We start from the raw sequence: 17658 nt of genomic DNA on the forward strand, positions 1-17658 counted from the left end.
GACCCTGAGGTCATTACTCAAGGGCCTAAAGGGATTAAAACAACCTCAGCTAAGAATCCCTCCCCTTCAGACAGGAATTCCAGAGCACTGGACAGATGGGGTAAAAAAGTATACATCTCAGCTACTCTTGCTGTCAGGGCACTAAATTGTCAGTTCCATATACTTAAATATCAGCAACATACCTTGAAACTCCTTAAACAAAAAAATGTTTCCTTCTTTCCTGCATGGGCAGAATCTAAAGATGTACAGGAGTTAATGCACTCTGCTGGTCAAGTAATTAAACACACTTTGCACTGCAGTTTTGACCCCTTAGAAGCTTCTTGCAGGACAGCAGTCACTGGATCTGTCATTGGAAGACATGCATGGCTTAAGGAACAAACCCCTGCCAGACCATGTCACATCCAAATTGTTGGATGCACCCTTGCACAAAGATAACTTATCTGGTACTAAAGCAGAAGAGTTGTTGAAAAAGATGGAAGAAAAAGCAAAATCTATACAGACAGTTAAAGATTTCTTACAGGTACAGCCCCCTAGGTTCAGCAGGCATTTCCCTTCACAGCACTGGTCCTTTTCTGCACTTAGTAAACAGGGCCAGCCTAGGCCCCGAGGAAACAGACCTCCAAAACAGCAGTCCCACGGGTTGCAGAGATCTAAGCAGTGGACTGCTTCCACTCCAAAACCAGGGTGTTCTAAGGCACCCCCTTATGGTAAAAACTCACAATGACTCACCCCCTCTCTACCCCGCCTCTGCCCACCATCACATACCTCCAGGAGGAAAACTCTCCTTTCACTCAAGCACCTGGGCCCACCATTACCAAGGCCCAATGGCTTCTGAACATTGTGTCTCAGGGATACAGATTCTCCTTCCACACCCTTCCAACTCCAAAATGGTTCCCAGATCTACCACCAAATCAGTGAGCAGAGGCTCAAAAGCAAATCCATACCCTCTCTCCTTGGGAGCAGTAGAACACGTTCCTGCAAAGCAGATAGGCCAAGGTTTCTACTCCAGACTTTTCTGGTACCCAGAAAAGAGGGCACCTGGCACCCCATCATCGATCTGTCCATTTTAAACACCTTCCTGGTAATCCCAAAATTCAGAATTCTCACCCTCCAGCAACTGCTACCCATGCTGTCCAAGGACGCTTGCTAGTCACCCTGGACCAAAAAAAGGTCTACCTCCACATTCCCATCAGGGAGTCCTGCAGAAAATATCTTTGCTTCAGGGCAGGCTCTCAACACTTTCAGTTCTCTGCACTTCCCTTTGGCTTATCTACTGCTCCTAGAGTTTTCAAAAAATGCCTGGCTCCGGCCATTGCTTTTTGCAGACAAAGACATGGGAAACCCCAGAAGTCGAACTCTTTGCCTTCCACACCAACCAACAGCTCAGCAAATTTTGCACCACGGAGCATCACTGCATGGCATGGAAAGTAGATGCCCTGTCCTTCCCCTGGGTAAACCTCTCGGTCTATGCCTTTCCTCCCTTACTTCTCATTCCCAAGGTACTGATCAAAATAAGGGATGAAAAACTAAGGGCCATTCTCATAGCTCCAGACTGGCCCAGACAGCACTGGTACTCCTTGCTGCACATTCTGTTGCCACTGCCCCCTTGGAATCTTCCTCAGATTACCAACCTCCTAACCCAGAGGGAAGGGGATTTCATGCACCCCCAATTGCAGACACTCATTTTGGCAGCTTGGTTTATAACCTGTCCCTTGACCAATCTGCCCTCCTCAGTAAACAGGTTCTGGATGTTATCGGGGAGGCCAGATGCCCTAGCACCAGAAATTCTTATGCAGATAAATGGAAAGGGTTCTGCACCTGGACCCAAGTTAAGGGGGCCAATACGGCACAGCCCTCCATCCCTCTCATCTTGGATTACTTAGCTGACCTACTACACAGTGGTCTCTCTCTCTTCTATAAATATCCATGCCGCTGCTATTTCCGCTCATTTTCCCACTAAGCAGCTTCTTTTTTTCACTCCCTCTGATCAAGGAATTCCTCAGAGGGGCTAACAACCTGAGGCCCCCCAGAAGGGCACCAACACCGGCTTGGGACCTTAACTTTGTCTTGAAAAAGCTCACCCTGCCTCCATTCGAACCAGCTTCTTCTGCAGAGCTAACATTTCTCTCCTGGAAGACAGCCTTCCTCCTGGCCATCACTTCAGCCAGAATAGTCTCTGAGCTGCAAGCACTCATGGCAGTGGAACCCTTCATCATCTTCCATGCAGACAGGGTATCCCTCAGAACTAATCCATCCTTCATGCCCAAGGTGGTGTCCAGTGTGGTTCTCAACCAATCCATCCATTTGCCCACCTTCTTTCCTAACCCTCAGAACAAGGGGGAATGGATTCTGCACTCTAGATGTGCACATACAGCTCATATTCTATCTAGACAGAACTAAACCCTTCAGAAAATCTGATAAACTGCTGGTTAGCTTCATGTCAGGGGCAGAGGGCAAAGCCATCTCCAAACAAACCGTTTCCAGATGGATAGCACACTGCATCCATTTCTGCTACAAACTGCATGGCAAGCCTCCCCCCAAGGGGGTCAGGACCCACTCCACCAGAGCAGCCTCCACCTATGCAGCATTCCTCAGAGGAGTCCCCACCACGGACATCCTGGAGGATGCCACCTGGACATCTGTTCACACCTTTACCAGACATGATCACCTGCCTCTCTTTTCTAAATCCAGGGCAGGTTTTGCCACCGCAGTCTTGCAGGGCATCCTAGCCAGCCCCCAGTCTTCTTGACTGCCTCCACCCTTTTCTTCAGCTTTGGGAATCAGCCCAAATGTGATGACTGCAACAGTGAAACATGAAGAACATAAGTACAGCTGTGTACACTTACCATAAATGTAGATGTTCGAGTGTATTCACTGTTGCAGTCCTGGTTTCCCTCACTCCTTCCCCCTTTTTTTCTTTTTCTCTTTTTGTTACCATTCCTCCTTGTTGTTCTCCTTTCCTTACAAGGGACATATTGGTAGTTTCTTTTCCACTGGTGGGGTCCTACCACCAGAGCCTGGCCCTCCTACTTTGGGGGCTCCTGACCAATTAGGGCAAGAAAAACTGATGTAATGGCGTCTGCTGCCTTCCTTTATACCACTGACGACCTGATGTCAGTCTTCAGGCGACAGCAACCGACACAGAAATACTAAATCTATGGTATTCAGGCCGGCCGAGTGCTACCCCAGCAGGCATAACCCAAATGTGATGACTGCAACAATGAAGACACACGAACATCTACATTTATGGTAAGTGTACACAACTGTACTTTCTAAAACATGTGCTTCCAGGTAGCGGATTCTTCCCCATTAGACTTCCAACATTTGCTATCTGCCTGAGAAAAAATTCTTCGGAGTCTGGAGTATAGAAGTACCTAAACAAACATTTCAAGGCAAAATCCTAAATCTTTTAGATTTTGTTGCATATTTCAGAGTCCTACATATGTCTTCCCATTGTTTCTTTGTGAAGTGCATATCTGATCTCTCTTCCTAATCTTTTCTGACCCCTTCTGATTGATTCTTAAAGTTATGCAATATTTTATATGCCCTGCCAATTAACAGCAGCTTCTGTTCTGGATTCAACTAAAAACTCAATCAGTGCAGTTCTTCCACTTAGGATTCCCCTAGCCCTTTCTCTTTGCCTATACTCTGATATCAGTCCCTGATTAGGAAGGCAGTCACTAGCCTGCAATCCAAATGTATTCTTGGTCGCTTCCCAGTCTGCTACCTTTCCCTCTGAGCTGCATTTCCTTCATCACATGGGAGGCACCCTTTTGGTCTTAGTCTGCTATCCCAAAGAGCTTTCAGTAGGAGGGAACTGAGATAGAGGAAACCTTCCCTCCTTTTATGGTCATTCTTGTTACATAAATAATAGATGCGGCTGGATTCGTGAGAAGATAGAGGGGCAGACTCTGATGGTCAGCTTTTCAAAAGTTGGTAGGCGTGCCACCTAGTGGCTGAAAGCACGTTAAGCAGTGATTGTTTTCCATATGAACCACTGCCTATGAAAGTCTGTTTCTCTTCCCCTCTTCAGTATGTTTTTCATATTCTTAACAGTTCTTTCCTTGGAACTGGCTAATGCTGCGTAATGAAAAAGGGAATATAGTTTCCCCAAAAGTCTTGTGGTGATTTTATTTTGACAAGTTTATCCCTGTCCCACCCAATGTAAGTAACACTATTGAAATGTCAACTCAGCAAGTGGTTACATTGCAGAATGAATGGTAGTTATCTTGGTGCTTGGAGTGTCTGTCACAGAGATAAATGTTGGAAGTAACCTTTGTTTTCCTGTTTAGGGCTTGAACATAACTATATTAAAACCAGTTGTACTGTTGCAGTGAAATAAAAAAATATTACAAACAAGATACATTACATTTAGGCTGTTACAACTGATAAAGCCGTGTTTCTCAGGAGGTTCAGATGTATAAATATCATTACATACTGCAACATTTTTCAAAGATATATATATATATATATATATATATATATATATATATATATATATATAACTTTTTTTCCCTGTAAATTTAAGTCTCTGTGAATAAATCTGTAGTTGATTACACAGTAATATGTGTGTTCTTTCTTTTTCCCCCAGGATTTTTTGTTCTCTGTCTGTGATATTTTGTTTGAAGCTTTGTTTCCAGGTGCATCATTCCCTACCATGTTCTCAGTACTGAACATTTTAAGACTGATGGCTGATATATATCCTTCATCAGGTGGTAAGTTTTGCTGAATACCAATCAGATCAGCTTGTATGGGAGAGTATTTGCCATTTGTGGTAGTCTTGTACATTTATTTGTTTTTTTAGGAACCTTTCAGTCAAAACATTGTTAAAAACTTGCAACTGATTCTACCAGGGTTATATGAAAGCAGTGCATAACAGCCCTGTAACACTGTGCCATGCAGACATAAATGAATTAATAGAATAACAAAAGTTGAGATGAATTTTATAAAGCTGAACGACTCCAGTGTGAAATGCCTCCTGCAGTAGCATAATGGTGCGCCATTTATCAACAGTTGTTAGTAGACTGTGTGGTTTGGGGTAGGCAAAGAGTAAAAATATAGAGCTGAAGACAGAGGTATAGGATTTTAGGAAATTGAATCATGCTGAGCTGCGAAGAGGATCTAGGATGACTTAGTAGCCTGGAGTCAGTCTGTGGACTGTATATGACCTTCTCTGAGAAAATAATTATGTAAACCTGTGGTAGGGCTGATGTCTGATTGTAAACAGAAGTTGTAAGGTGCAGATATGTTAGCAATTAATTTAATTTTGTTATTACAGAATAGTTAGCAAAATATCTTGTCCTTATCTTCCCCTCTTCCTGCATACTATTGAAAAAATAAAGTACCGCATTGAGTGTTTGGTGACTTCTTTATTTTAAGAAGCAGCCTATAACAATTCAACAGAACTTGACCAAGTTCATCATTGAATTCAGATAACATCTTGAGCAAAGTTGTATAATTTAGGATGAAGAATATGATGGAGTTATTGGAAAAAACTGGCAAAGAAACTAAGGTGTTGGAAGCAAATAACCAGAGAGGGAAAGGTAATAGAATGGAAAGAAACCAAGAATGTATTTGGACTGCATGCTAGAGATTGCCTTCCTTCTGTATATGGATATAGACTTTAAGTCGTGAATCAAGTATATTAATCTAAGCTCTGTAGTCTTATAGTATGCCTCCATATCTGAAAGGCTCAATGCGCCCTGTTCCTTTGTCAATAGTTTTCTCCATTGTTATCCCCCCAAAATCTCTTTCATATTCATATTCTTCAATATCTGGTTTCTCTGATGATACATTCAGGCCTGGCTTACATAAAGAGCCAGTGGGACCAAAACATCTTACTAATTTGTATCTTTTTGTAGATGTCTATAAATAACAATTTTCATAGTCTTGCCTTATCTTAAATATATTTACTATTTTTTTCTCCACAGTTCTTTAGCTGCTTTCTCAATATCCATTTTCAGTCAAATTTCCTCTGTCTCACATTGCCATGATCCTACAAAAAGGGTAACTTCTGTACCAAGTCATGTGTTGACACATAAATAAAAAAATATACTATACAGGTTGGCAATCCGTAATCCAAAATTCTAAAATATGAAAACCTCTGAAATCCAAAGTTTTTTTTTTCACCCAGTTGTATGCCCAACCTATTGCTTGGCGCTTGTACTAATTGGAGTGCTTAAGTGCATCTGCTGCTCACTGCTCACTGATACCTTTATTGTTCTGTCTTTAATTTCACTGTTAATAAGACAGATGACACTTCAGGAAGTCTTTAAGAAGGTTGTCTGCTGCAGCACTACTTCGCCACCTAAAAATGTTGTTCCTGGCCCATCATCCGACATCTGACTGCAACTTGATGATGACGGTCACAATCTGTGATCAGACACTGCATCTTCTGCAGCAACTTCTAATTACATCCAGTGTGTGTATTTGAATGTGGGGGTGTGGAGGGGGTTAGTGAGCAGTTCCAACAATCTTGAGTCTTACTCTAAATAAATGACACCTAAATTTTGAAAAAAATGAGTATCAGTTCTTCATAGCACTGCATACAAGGTTTATGCAATGTAGTTTCACTGCTGTCTTGTCATCTACTACTAGCAGTAAAGATTAATTGTAAATGTTGACTCCTAATTAAGCTGTATTAGTAATTAATTGTCTGAGGGCTCTAAAATCTGAAAAATTCTGAAATTTGAAACTCTGCTGGTCCTGGATTAGGGATTGTCTATATGCAGTAATGAATTGTTTACTTTATATTCTGCTATACTAGTAAAATATTTCAGTTTATCAAATATAATTTTTATATCACCTTCTAGATTTGGTGAAATATTATGTTATGTGCAAAAAAGGGCTGTTTTCTTGTTAATATTTCTCTATGTCCAGTTATATTTGATTGTGTACATCTCTTGCTAACGGTATTAGCCAGTATTCATTTAAAGAAGCTTTATTTGGCTAAGTTCTTTCGTCTTCTAGAAGAAGTTCTAAAAGCTTTTAATCATCTGACGAAGTCTGTAAGACAAAAGCGCTAAACCAAATAAAGCTTATTTAAGTGAATACTGATTTTAGGTAACTTATTTTGAAGATTTCAAAGGATTTAATATGAAAACTTTGGAACTTCTGGAGACTAGGTAAAATCTCCTTCCTGAAGCACAATCTATACCCAAGCTACTCCCTTTAGCATTTGATCCATAGGAGGATCCTAGGGATGATCCAGGGCACATTGCAGGGATTATATTTTTGAGCTTACCTGGGAATAGCTTTCCACAAAACAGATTTTGATTTGTTTTTGAATCCTAGACACATTTTTTAATAAACTCTGGATTTTCAAAGTCGTATTGGAGTTTAATGGAATCTCTGGAGAGTCAAGACCTATGACCTCTTACCAATGGTCATTTTTGGTATGTTATTTGTTGTGAAGGTATCTCAAGATAATGGACAATTTTATTTAATTATATTAGTTTTTCATTCACCTTCATGGTTAAATTTAAATTCTCTTACCTGTTTTGTGTGGAGCAGTCATTGGATGATTACTGCTCTAAAATATTCAGGGCAGTTGCAAACAAACTTCATAGGTATAATGAAAAATTCAGCCTCAATAAAGTTCTAGAAAACATTGCATTGACTGGATACAGGGTGAGGCATATGCAATAGGTTAACAAAATATTTTGTATTCTTGCATTTTTTTTAATCAAATGTGAAAATCTTCAAAATTGACAAATCCTTGACTGTAGATGCAGTAAACGTTTTTGTACAAGTTAGGTAGTATGACATGATGACATGCTGTGGAGAGGTATTATGGAAATACTTTATGAATAATTTGGACCTTTTCTTTTTGATTTTATTTTTATGTGATTGAGTTGTTTATTTTGAATAGTTTGTGGTACAGTTGCTTTTCTGTTAGGATTAATTTTTTGATAGGTTATTTTTTTTTTTACTTTTTTAGTTTTTGATTTTGTGTACATTTTATGGCTTGGTGCATTTTCTTTTAGTCTTGAAAACTAACCACCCTACTTAGAGAGCCTATAACAAGGAATATAACCAAAGATCATGTAGAGATATTATAAATATTTTGGAAACTTTTTGAAAATCTGTGTAAATCAGAGAAATGTGGAAATCAAAAAGTACAAATGAAATGTTTATGGAAGAATTAAATATGCCAAAGTTAGAGGTAGAGGAGTCCCAGTTACTAACAGGATAGTAGGAGATGAGGTAAAAATGGTGATGGTATGACCAATCTACAGGAAAGTCTCCAGGAATAAAACTGTATTCCTTTGGAAGTTTGGAATCTAGGTGGGAAGAAAGTGATAAGATCTGGAAGGTTTTGCTTAACAGTATTTTAAAAGTAAAAGAAGTACCAACATGCCGAAGAAAGCTGTGGTGGCTGTAATACATAAAGAAGGTAAAGACCCACCAGGTCCAGCTTTGTTTAGGCCCGTTTCAATTTTAAACCATGATTAAAGTGTTTTATGTCTATAATGGCTAGAAGAATGGCAAAAGGTGATGCCAAAATTGATAGATATGGATCAGTGTGGTTTTGTGGAGGGGATGCAAACATTTGACAACATTAATAGAACAGTGATGATCCAGAGGGAAGCAAAGCATAAGAAAATACCACCGTTGTTGGATCGGGATACAGACAAAACTATTGACAGAGTAAGCTGGGACTTTATGAGTAGGGCAATGGAAGCAATTGCATGCCCTGATGAAATAATAAGGTTTATTGGGAGGCTATACGAGGGATCAGAGGCGAAAAGTAAAGTGGGGGTTTCTTCTCTGATAAGTTCTGTTTCAGCAGAGGGACCAGGCAAAGGTGATCTCTTTCACATTTATTATTTGCGTCTATTTAGAACCATTGGCAAAGAAAATAAGGGACTTGGAAATTCAAGGTTATAATTGATATGGTAGTCAAGAAAAATTGTCTTTATTTGCAGGTCATATTTTCTACCAGATAAAGCCAGAAAAAGACATTTCAGTGCTGTGGAACATTCTGTAGACAGTTTCAAGGCTTTTCTGGATACAAGATTAAAGCTAAAACAAAGGCAATAGCTATAAACTATGTACCTGTACACAAATTGGTTCAGCAATACCCATGTTTATGGGAGCACGATGCAGTTAAGTACTTAAGAGTATGGTTTAAAAAGGATTCTATTGTGGAAGCTAAGGATATGTGGGAAGAGACTAAACAAAAGGTAAAGTGAATAACTGAGATATTGGAAGCTCTGTTTTATGGATATGAATAGCAAGACACAGATAGTGAAAATGTTTTAGTCCCCTTAGTTTTATACATAGGTCAGGCATATTTTTATCAACCAGAGAAGAAGATGTGATAGTAATTAATAGAGTTTAAGGATTTTATCTGGGAGGGAAAGAGAGCAAGAGTCAATTGGGATAAGTTGTTCATTCCAGTAGAAATAGAACAACGTGGTTTGGGATTACCGGATTTGAAGGGGTATTTCAGAGATACACATTTAAGAGTGCTATATATATAGCACAAGCAGAAAGCTATAATTCACAATGGAAAGGGATGATGAAATGGGGGAAGCTCAAGAAAGGAGAGACTGGGATTTTTGATACAGATCCTTAAGGAGAATAACAATAACCATACAACAACACACATTATATTCATAAAGTAGCAAGAAGTATTCTGAGACCCAAGCCAAAACAGTAACGGAGAAAGGAGATTCTCCTGTTAGGGATGACTGCAATTAGGGGTAAGGAGAATAGGCAAAAGGGAGACTGAATTTACTGGAGAATAATATGAAAGGAACCAAGGTTTTAGGATAAAATAGTGAAGGAAAGGTAATAGACTAGGAAGAGGCCAAGTATTAATTTGGACTGCAGGATAGAGATTGCCTTCCATATGAAGGATTGATGTCAGACTATAGGCAAAGAGAAAGGAATATGGGATCCTAAGTGAAAGACCAGTATTAGTAGAATTTCTAGTAGAATCTAGAACATAAGCAACTATTAAAAAGTATAATTAGTAAGGCATATAAAATACTGCATGATAACTATAGAAATCAGTTAGAGGAGGCTAGAAATTATTGGGAAGAGAGACTGGATAAGAAATTCACAAAGAAACGATGGGGGGATATATGAATGGCTCCCAAATATGCAACAAGGTCTAGAAAATTTAAGATCTTTGTTTGGAAGTGTTTACATGTGTGTTTTATACCCTAAGCAGACTAAAGAATTTTTTTCTCAGGTCGATTGCAAATGTTGGGGTTGTGATAATTGAAACATACTTTTGTGGAGTGTAATGAGTTGGTAGACTTTAAAACTTCCCAGTACACTACTCTATCGGAAATACTGGGTGAGCAAATTGGAATAATAAGGAAATTATTTTTTGAGCTGTGATACAGAATCAGAATTACCTAGACATAGTAAGGCCTTGCTGAGTTTAATTATGGTGGCTGCCAAGCAAGCAATTATTGGAAGATGGAAGTCAAAGTCTAAACCAACTGTACAAGACATAGTGAATATTGTAACAATGATGACATAACTGGAAATGGGATAGTCAGAAAAGGATAGGAACTAATTACACAGAAAAACATGGAATTATGGGCACAGTACGTGAAGAATAATATTTTGGAGAAGGAATGAGGCTTAAGGAAAGGCAGGAATTGAATGAGCTATATAATGGTTGATTGATAATGACTTTGTAGAAGATTATAAGTGATGTATATTGTTTGCAACTTAAAATATATCAATATAGTGTGTTTTCATTTACATAAATATATGACTGCCTGTGTCATAAGTGGCAATTCAATAAATATATTTCTCCTAATATTTTTGTGGAAAATGCTGTTGTGGGCGATGTTAGCTGTGGACTGTGTCGGTCTCTTTGGTGCCAGGAGAAGATGTAGTGTACAGAGTGATGAAAGCAGAAATTGATAAGGTTGGTGCTGTTGTGCATAACATTCCTTCATGGTTTGGTAGCATTTTGGAACTGCAGACAGAGGCCTCAAAATGCCTGTGAACAAAGGAGATGGAGAAAATAGCTGTGAAGGTTAACAGTTTTCAGTGGTGCCTGTTTTTCACAGGCACAATTCATGAAGTTGACTGTGTGAAAGCAATCTCGTTTCTAAGCATCTGTGAACTGGGTGCGTTGGCTAGATGGATAAGCATGGAGTACTTACAGGGTCAGTTCAGGTGTTGATATGTTTAAGAAACTGGTTGGTTAGGGGGTGCAGGGTGATTCAGCCTTTCTTAAAAAAAAATGAAGGGAGCAGTTTTGATGGGTTGTCATGTCTGATAAAATTGCTTTCAACAAAATGGATGCATCTCCAGCGTAACTACTGTTAGAAGCTCTGAATGATCACTTGTTAAATCTAGGGAATGTGATTTGTATTAATGGGAATAATTGGGTCACCAGGTATTTAGAGCAGACATATACTGTTTACTGTTGTAGTTGAGAAAAACATGTCAGTGTTAATTGTCTCAAAGGAGTCGGTAAGGTATGTGGTAAACTGGGACATGTTAATGAGCACTGCTGTTTGAGATATGTTAAAGAGCAGTGCCATCTGTTTTGTGTGTCATGTAAGAGAAGCAATATTTGTGACCCAATTGTTTTCCTGAATAGCCAGATGTTGAGGTAGCACAGTCTTGAATGTGGTAGAGGAGGCATTGCGAGAGGGGTCTACTGAGCCTTTGGTGCTTGAGAATACCCTTTAGTTAGAAGTTTCTTATAGTTTAAAAAAGATAGTAGCATTTCATTAAACTGAATTGTGGCTTTTGAACATGACAATAGGCTTTCTTCATTAAATTGTAGAGGTTCTGATATAGGTACTGAAAAAAGGATCAGAGTATGGCAAGAGAGAATTAAAAAAATAGTAAGTCAGGTTAAGAGGAAAACCCATGGAAGAGCATATGAATTAAGTATGACTTGTGGTTCTTGAATTTTGTTGCATGTTAATGTCAGTAATATGAAAAAAATGAGTACAGAAGTCTGGCTGTTCTTGACTTTTATAAGCAAAGCAGGGCTGTAGTTTTTTACTTACTGGAAGGAGAGGGCTATTTATGAGGATTTATAGGGAGGGTGTGTATTCTGGTCCCTGGATGGGGAGGAATGAGTAAGGATGTTTGTGTTAATGTGAGAGGACTTTTAATGGTTATGAATAAATCAGTTATCCTGGGGAGAGCTTTAGGACTAGACTTTTTTACAGGGATTTGTAGGTTGGTGGTATTTGGAATGTAGGCCCTGGATACTCCAAATGATAGATTACAGTTGTTTAAAGTAATACATTCATTTTGTAGGTACAAGGGAAGATTTAATTATAGTTGGAGTACTGTAGGCATTAAGTTTCAGGGTCTTGATGATCGGATGAGTATGGAAATTATGCCTTCCAAGTTTCTTTCAGTCTCTGTTTTAGCTGGGTTACACCTGCAAGAGAAAGGAGATATTTGAAATTTTGATAATTACATTTTTAGCACTCCATTTTTCAGGATGTTGGGGAATTTGTGTTTGAAAGTGTGTTTTCTGGTTATAGGGCTTGAAACTCAAGTGGAAATCAAGGGGAATCCTTAAGTTCAAAGCTTGGGTTTCTTTAGGAAATATAAAAAGTAAGGCGTGTAACTGCTGTGAGATCACAAAGATTTTCATATGTTTGTAAGAATTGAGTGCATTGCTGAGTGATTTTGAAGGGTGAAGGTATGTAATATACTTTCCTATTTGAAGAGTTGAGGTTTAAAGTGCAAGTTATGATAGAATTTGAGAGAAATGTAATTAATTAGTGGAGTCAAGTAATCAGGCCTATTTCTTAAGTTAGTAAGAGCACTGAGTGCAGTCCCCTTTTAGTAAATATCCAAGAGCAATATCTATTCGAGTGACTTGCTGAGTGTCACACAGGCGACAGATGGAGGCTATGGGAAATGAACCTAGAACTGCTGTATGATCTAGGGTTAACAACACATAGCAATAAAACTGCTTCAAATTGTCATGCTAAGGATGTATTTCTGAAGCCCAAAGGAAAAAAAAAACTTTGGATATAATATGGGAAACAGAATATTTCTTTTGAATCCTGCCAGAAGAAGGAATTGATTGATTGCGAAATGAGGGCCGGTTAGTACTTTGGAGGGAATGTTGGAACTTGCAATTTTTGTTTTTTTGGTTGGCAAGTTTGAGAGGGAGAAACATGCTTAGGTTGGTTCTGGGTTTTCATGTTCAGTTGAAAAAGGACAGTTTCTGAAAATGTATTCTCATGGAAGTGATTAAAAGCAGTGGCAGGCTTGCAGAAGGGTTATATTATGAAATTCTTTAAGTTCTAGGTAAGTATCTGATGGAAGATTTTGTCGGATCTTTGAAGGAAGGATAATGATTGCTGCATCAGAGAAGAGAGATTTGTATCAGAGTATTAAGAAGTTTATTGCAAAGTGTTTTGCTGAGATTCAGAGGTGGATGGTTGCAGTCAGCTGATGAGTTAAGTGTGCATCTCTAGCCATTTCATTCCTTATTTATTTGAGCTGTTTTTAATTAAAAAAATAGTAAATCTTTTACTGAACCATGGCCCAAATAAATGCAGTATAGCTCTTGGTAATGTCATTTTAGAGATAGCATGAGGTACAGCCATAAACTGTAATGGACATGTGCATCCATTGTATTTTGTGGACTCGCCTCACACCTTTTCCTGTGCGGACATAAATGAAGTTAATTTAATGTTCATCTTCAGTGGCATGACCATAGGAATAGTGATGGTTTTAAATTTTTTGAAACAAAAGTAGAAGTCAAAAATGTTTGCCAGTGGTGTGAAAATGTTTGACACTTTGCTCACCCCATGCTGTGATGCAAAGGTAGGAAGTTTAAGCTCTTCAAAAAACCTCAGGAAAGGTATGATAAGTTAAACAGAGGGCATTGTGTGAAGTGCAAACAAAAAGCATGTAGGTTTAGTAGTGCAGTATAGAATGGGGGTAAAAGATGGCAAGTTGTGTGGAACAGAAGATTGAGGATATAGGTAAAGAGAAAGACATTAAGATGGTTTTAGGAAAGGTATGGGAATTTGTAAATTATGTAGACAGAGATAAGGATGGGTTGATTTTGGAAGTTGACACCAATTAGGATTTTAAAGGTAGATTGCATGAAGTCCAGGTTGATGTACCTTATTATATGCTTCAGCATTGTATTTGTTGCTCGTATACAAAGTTGTACATTCTGCATATGGTGAATAGGGTGTATGGGAAAAGAAAATGTTGATGATTAAATGTGTTGGTCAAGGCTGTCCATTGTATATCTTATCTGTACTGTTTGGCTTAAATATGAAATAAGTAATTCAGGTAGAGATGGTGTGGCATTCCTTAGCATATTGAGTTGTATGGATAGTGATTCTTTTTTTACCAAAGACAATAACTATATCATAGAACTATTACTGGCAGTTTCTCATCTCTTGAGATATTTAGAAGCAAGTCTCGGTATGGTAAATTTGTGAGGATGATGGTGATGAAAGTTTGGTTGCTGGCATTTGCTTTTGTCTCTCTCTCTCTCTTTTTAGTTGGAAGTGTGTGTGTGTTCACAGTTGCTGGAGTCTGTTGCTGTCTTAGTGTTGTGCAATAGCTTCCACCCCTGTTTTAGTAAAATATATCTGGTAATATCCATTCCTAGGGGTTAGTAAATCTGCATTGTCAGGAACTGTGGAAAAAGTAGTAATGGGTATTTTTCAGTGCCTTAGGGAGGACACCATACCACATAAAAGGGGGATCCCTTGGCTGAAAATGGTTTATTTCTGCTTCATCCATTTTCTCTTTCATCTTCATAGTTCTGGTTACTTTGGAAGGTATGAAAACAGAATAGCATTCTTGGATTACACTGCAACATAAATTTAAGGCTTGGATGGACAGCTGACAAGAAAAGGTGGAGAAATGAGGGCTCTTTTTCTAGGGCATAACTGGTGGTGAGTGGGATTAGAGAGGATAACAGTATTTTTGGATTATGATGGAAACTTTATTTTTCCTTACTGTATCTTTTTTGTCTCTTACTTTCTTCTTGCTTTCTTTTGTAGTTTTTTTCCTTAATGTTGTGTATAAATAAGATACACAGTATATTAATTTTAATGATTCCAATAAATGCCAAGCTTTGATGTTATACTGTGGTACAGATTTTCTGTTTTGTTGATATGTGGACTAAAACCTGTTAAAGACGTTATGGAGGCATTAGGGTATAGGAGGTGTCATTTGGGAGGGTGGATTCAGTTATGGGCATTTACAAGGTGACTGGTACAGTATCAATTTCCTGTGAAGCACTTGATAAAGTGCAAAGTTAATGTTGAAAAATACTAGGTTTAATGGAGAGCTGTGAAAGGGATGGAAAGTCTTGACAGATTTTAAACTGTACTAGAATAAAAGGTTTGTGGAAATAGAAAAAGGATCTGGGATTCAGCGACTTGATTCTGTGGAAGAGCACATTTTGTAAGTCAAATATGATAAGATTACTAAATTTTTCATATGTGAAGGATGGAACAAACTATTGTGTGAAAGGTTAGAAGGGAATGCTGCATAGCAATATTTTATAAGAATGGGTGGGATGATAGTCACAGAAGTCCATTTATATATTGATGAGGACTATGTTTACTATGTTTGTGGTGTTAGGATTTTGACTTGATACATTAATTTTTACCAGTATACATTGTGTTTGATTATATTGTACTGTTTGTGCTGAAACTTAATAAAAGGCATACTTTGGTTTGTAAATGTTATGCAGCTCTTAACCTCCACCTAAGCTACCACTAGCTTAGGCAGATGGAACCTTGGTTTAGCATGTCATCTCAAGCACCCTTATGTTGCACTGCACTGTCAGTATTGGAACATCAGTCTAAGCATCTGGAATGGGGATAGAACCCACATTCTTTTGTTATTCTTAACATCAGAGCTAATAACTGGACCTCCTGAACAGCAAACACTGAAAGTAGATTGCATTCCACAGATTTGTTTATGTGGTACACATATGTCCCACATAATGCTTTAATGTTGTAAAGTCTGTAAGTTCTGCCAAGAACCTGGGAATGAAGTGAGTCCTCTGTAACTTGCATCATGATTTACTTTTTGATATTAAGTGCATCAGCCCAAACTCCAACATTTAGAACATTATTTCCCCTGATTTCAACTATGGCTGTCCGTTTACTACTGAAAAACTGGGAAGGTGACCGTAAGCTCCTTCCTCCAGATATTGGCTGCAGGAATTGTCAGTGAGTAATCTTGTTGCAAAGCAAGTCGTGCATTTCTGTAGTAAGGTAATTCCTGTACAGTGTCCATGAACATTTTTAGCTTATCTGAGTTAAATGTGCAGAAAGATTGTAATGTTATCTAATTAGTTTCAGAAATTCTATCCAATAAGCGTGACTATAATGATTGGGAGTGGAGGGGATAGATAGCACTGTTGTTTTTGAACAAAATGACAATGTTGAAAACTATATTTTTCACGATCTGTATCAATTTTGTCCTTTTGTTCTTATTTTCTTTTCTGTTTTTTTCTTCAGTTTTATGTTTGTGGCACAGTTCTTTGAAGTGTATTGAGTCAAAATATACATGCAAGAAATGTATTTTGGTTCACTTGCTGAAATCCTGTCATTTAACTTTTAGATATACTGGATCTTTTTAATTTTTTCCAGGCAAAGTTGTTGAAGTACCATTTTTCTGACTTCTAATCCCCACAACTCTGACTGTCAGACCTCCATAGGCCATTCACTTGACCTGTTCATTCCCCTTGTAAAGAGCCTGGCTTAACAGAACAGAGTTACAAAGCCCTGATATGACCTAGAAGGCAAAAGCTTGACTGGTATCTCTGGCACTATAAGAGCTGGCCATGGGAGGATGGGAGTGAGTGGCTGATATGGGTCCACCCTTCACAGAGGGAGAGATTGGTGGTATAGTTAGCTGATCACTGCCATGTAAACAGAGGCTTGAGTGGCATTCAGAACTAGGGATATAGGCATGGCAATCCCAAGGTGGTGATGCTGTTGCTTACTTGATACCTACTTATAAAAGAAATCCCAACGCTGATTATGGCACCACTCCTGTCAGACATGGTGCACTTTTTTCTGTTGCCTTTGCAACAAGGCAACAGAAAAAGTGCACCATGTCTGACTGGATTATGGCTCCTTTTGGTTGGTTGTTGCACCTTTCCTGAAGGTACTTGTACAGGGGATTGAATGATCGTAAGACATGCAGTGGGAGGCTCTATGTTCATCAAACATGGACACAAACAACATTTTCCTTCATTGCTAGATCCTTATGGACTATTAATCCCTGCTTGAGTCAAGAGTCGAGCTTCAGGAGTGGTGCCATAATCAGTGTTGGGATTTCTTTTTCACCCCTGCATTATTCTGTCTGCATGCCTAGTTAGCACTGCAGATGTATGGCATGCAGTAGGTATTGTACAGGACTTATAGGGAGCATACTCCCAACTCCTGCAAACTACTGATCTCTGAAGTTACCATGGGTCTTAGAAAGAAGTATTTATCCTGAGTGGTTTCAGCCCTGGAGTGTAAGTATGATTTGCACAACTGTTATTTTGCAGTAATTCATACCATATTGTGATTGGCTGCTTCTGATTCGGTGAAAGTTTTTTTGGTAATCTGATTTGATACCTGATATCTGATGCAAAGAAAAAAAAACTTCTTTCATTTAGTAGCAAAAGGTTAATTTAAGTAAAAGACCCCGAAATCTGAAATGATT

At 38.6% G+C, this 17658-nt stretch overlaps 1 protein-coding gene across 1 annotated transcript in view; it reads left to right on the forward strand.

Moving 5' to 3' along the window:
• THADA (THADA armadillo repeat containing) overlaps window positions 1–17658 on the forward strand; it is a 3943996-nt gene that overhangs the window by 512141 nt on the left and 3414197 nt on the right. The window contains exon 15 of the mRNA XM_044073699.1: window positions 4592–4715. Within this exon, the coding sequence (XP_043929634.1) occupies window positions 4592–4715 (124 nt within the window). The remainder of the gene's footprint in view (window positions 1–4591; window positions 4716–17658) is intronic.

The sequence above is a fragment of the Protopterus annectens genome, chromosome 6.part0, assembly GCF_019279795.1.
Source record: "Protopterus annectens isolate FY-2018-M chromosome 6.part0, PAN1.0, whole genome shotgun sequence".
NCBI classification, from domain to species: domain Eukaryota; kingdom Metazoa; phylum Chordata; order Ceratodontiformes; family Protopteridae; genus Protopterus; species Protopterus annectens.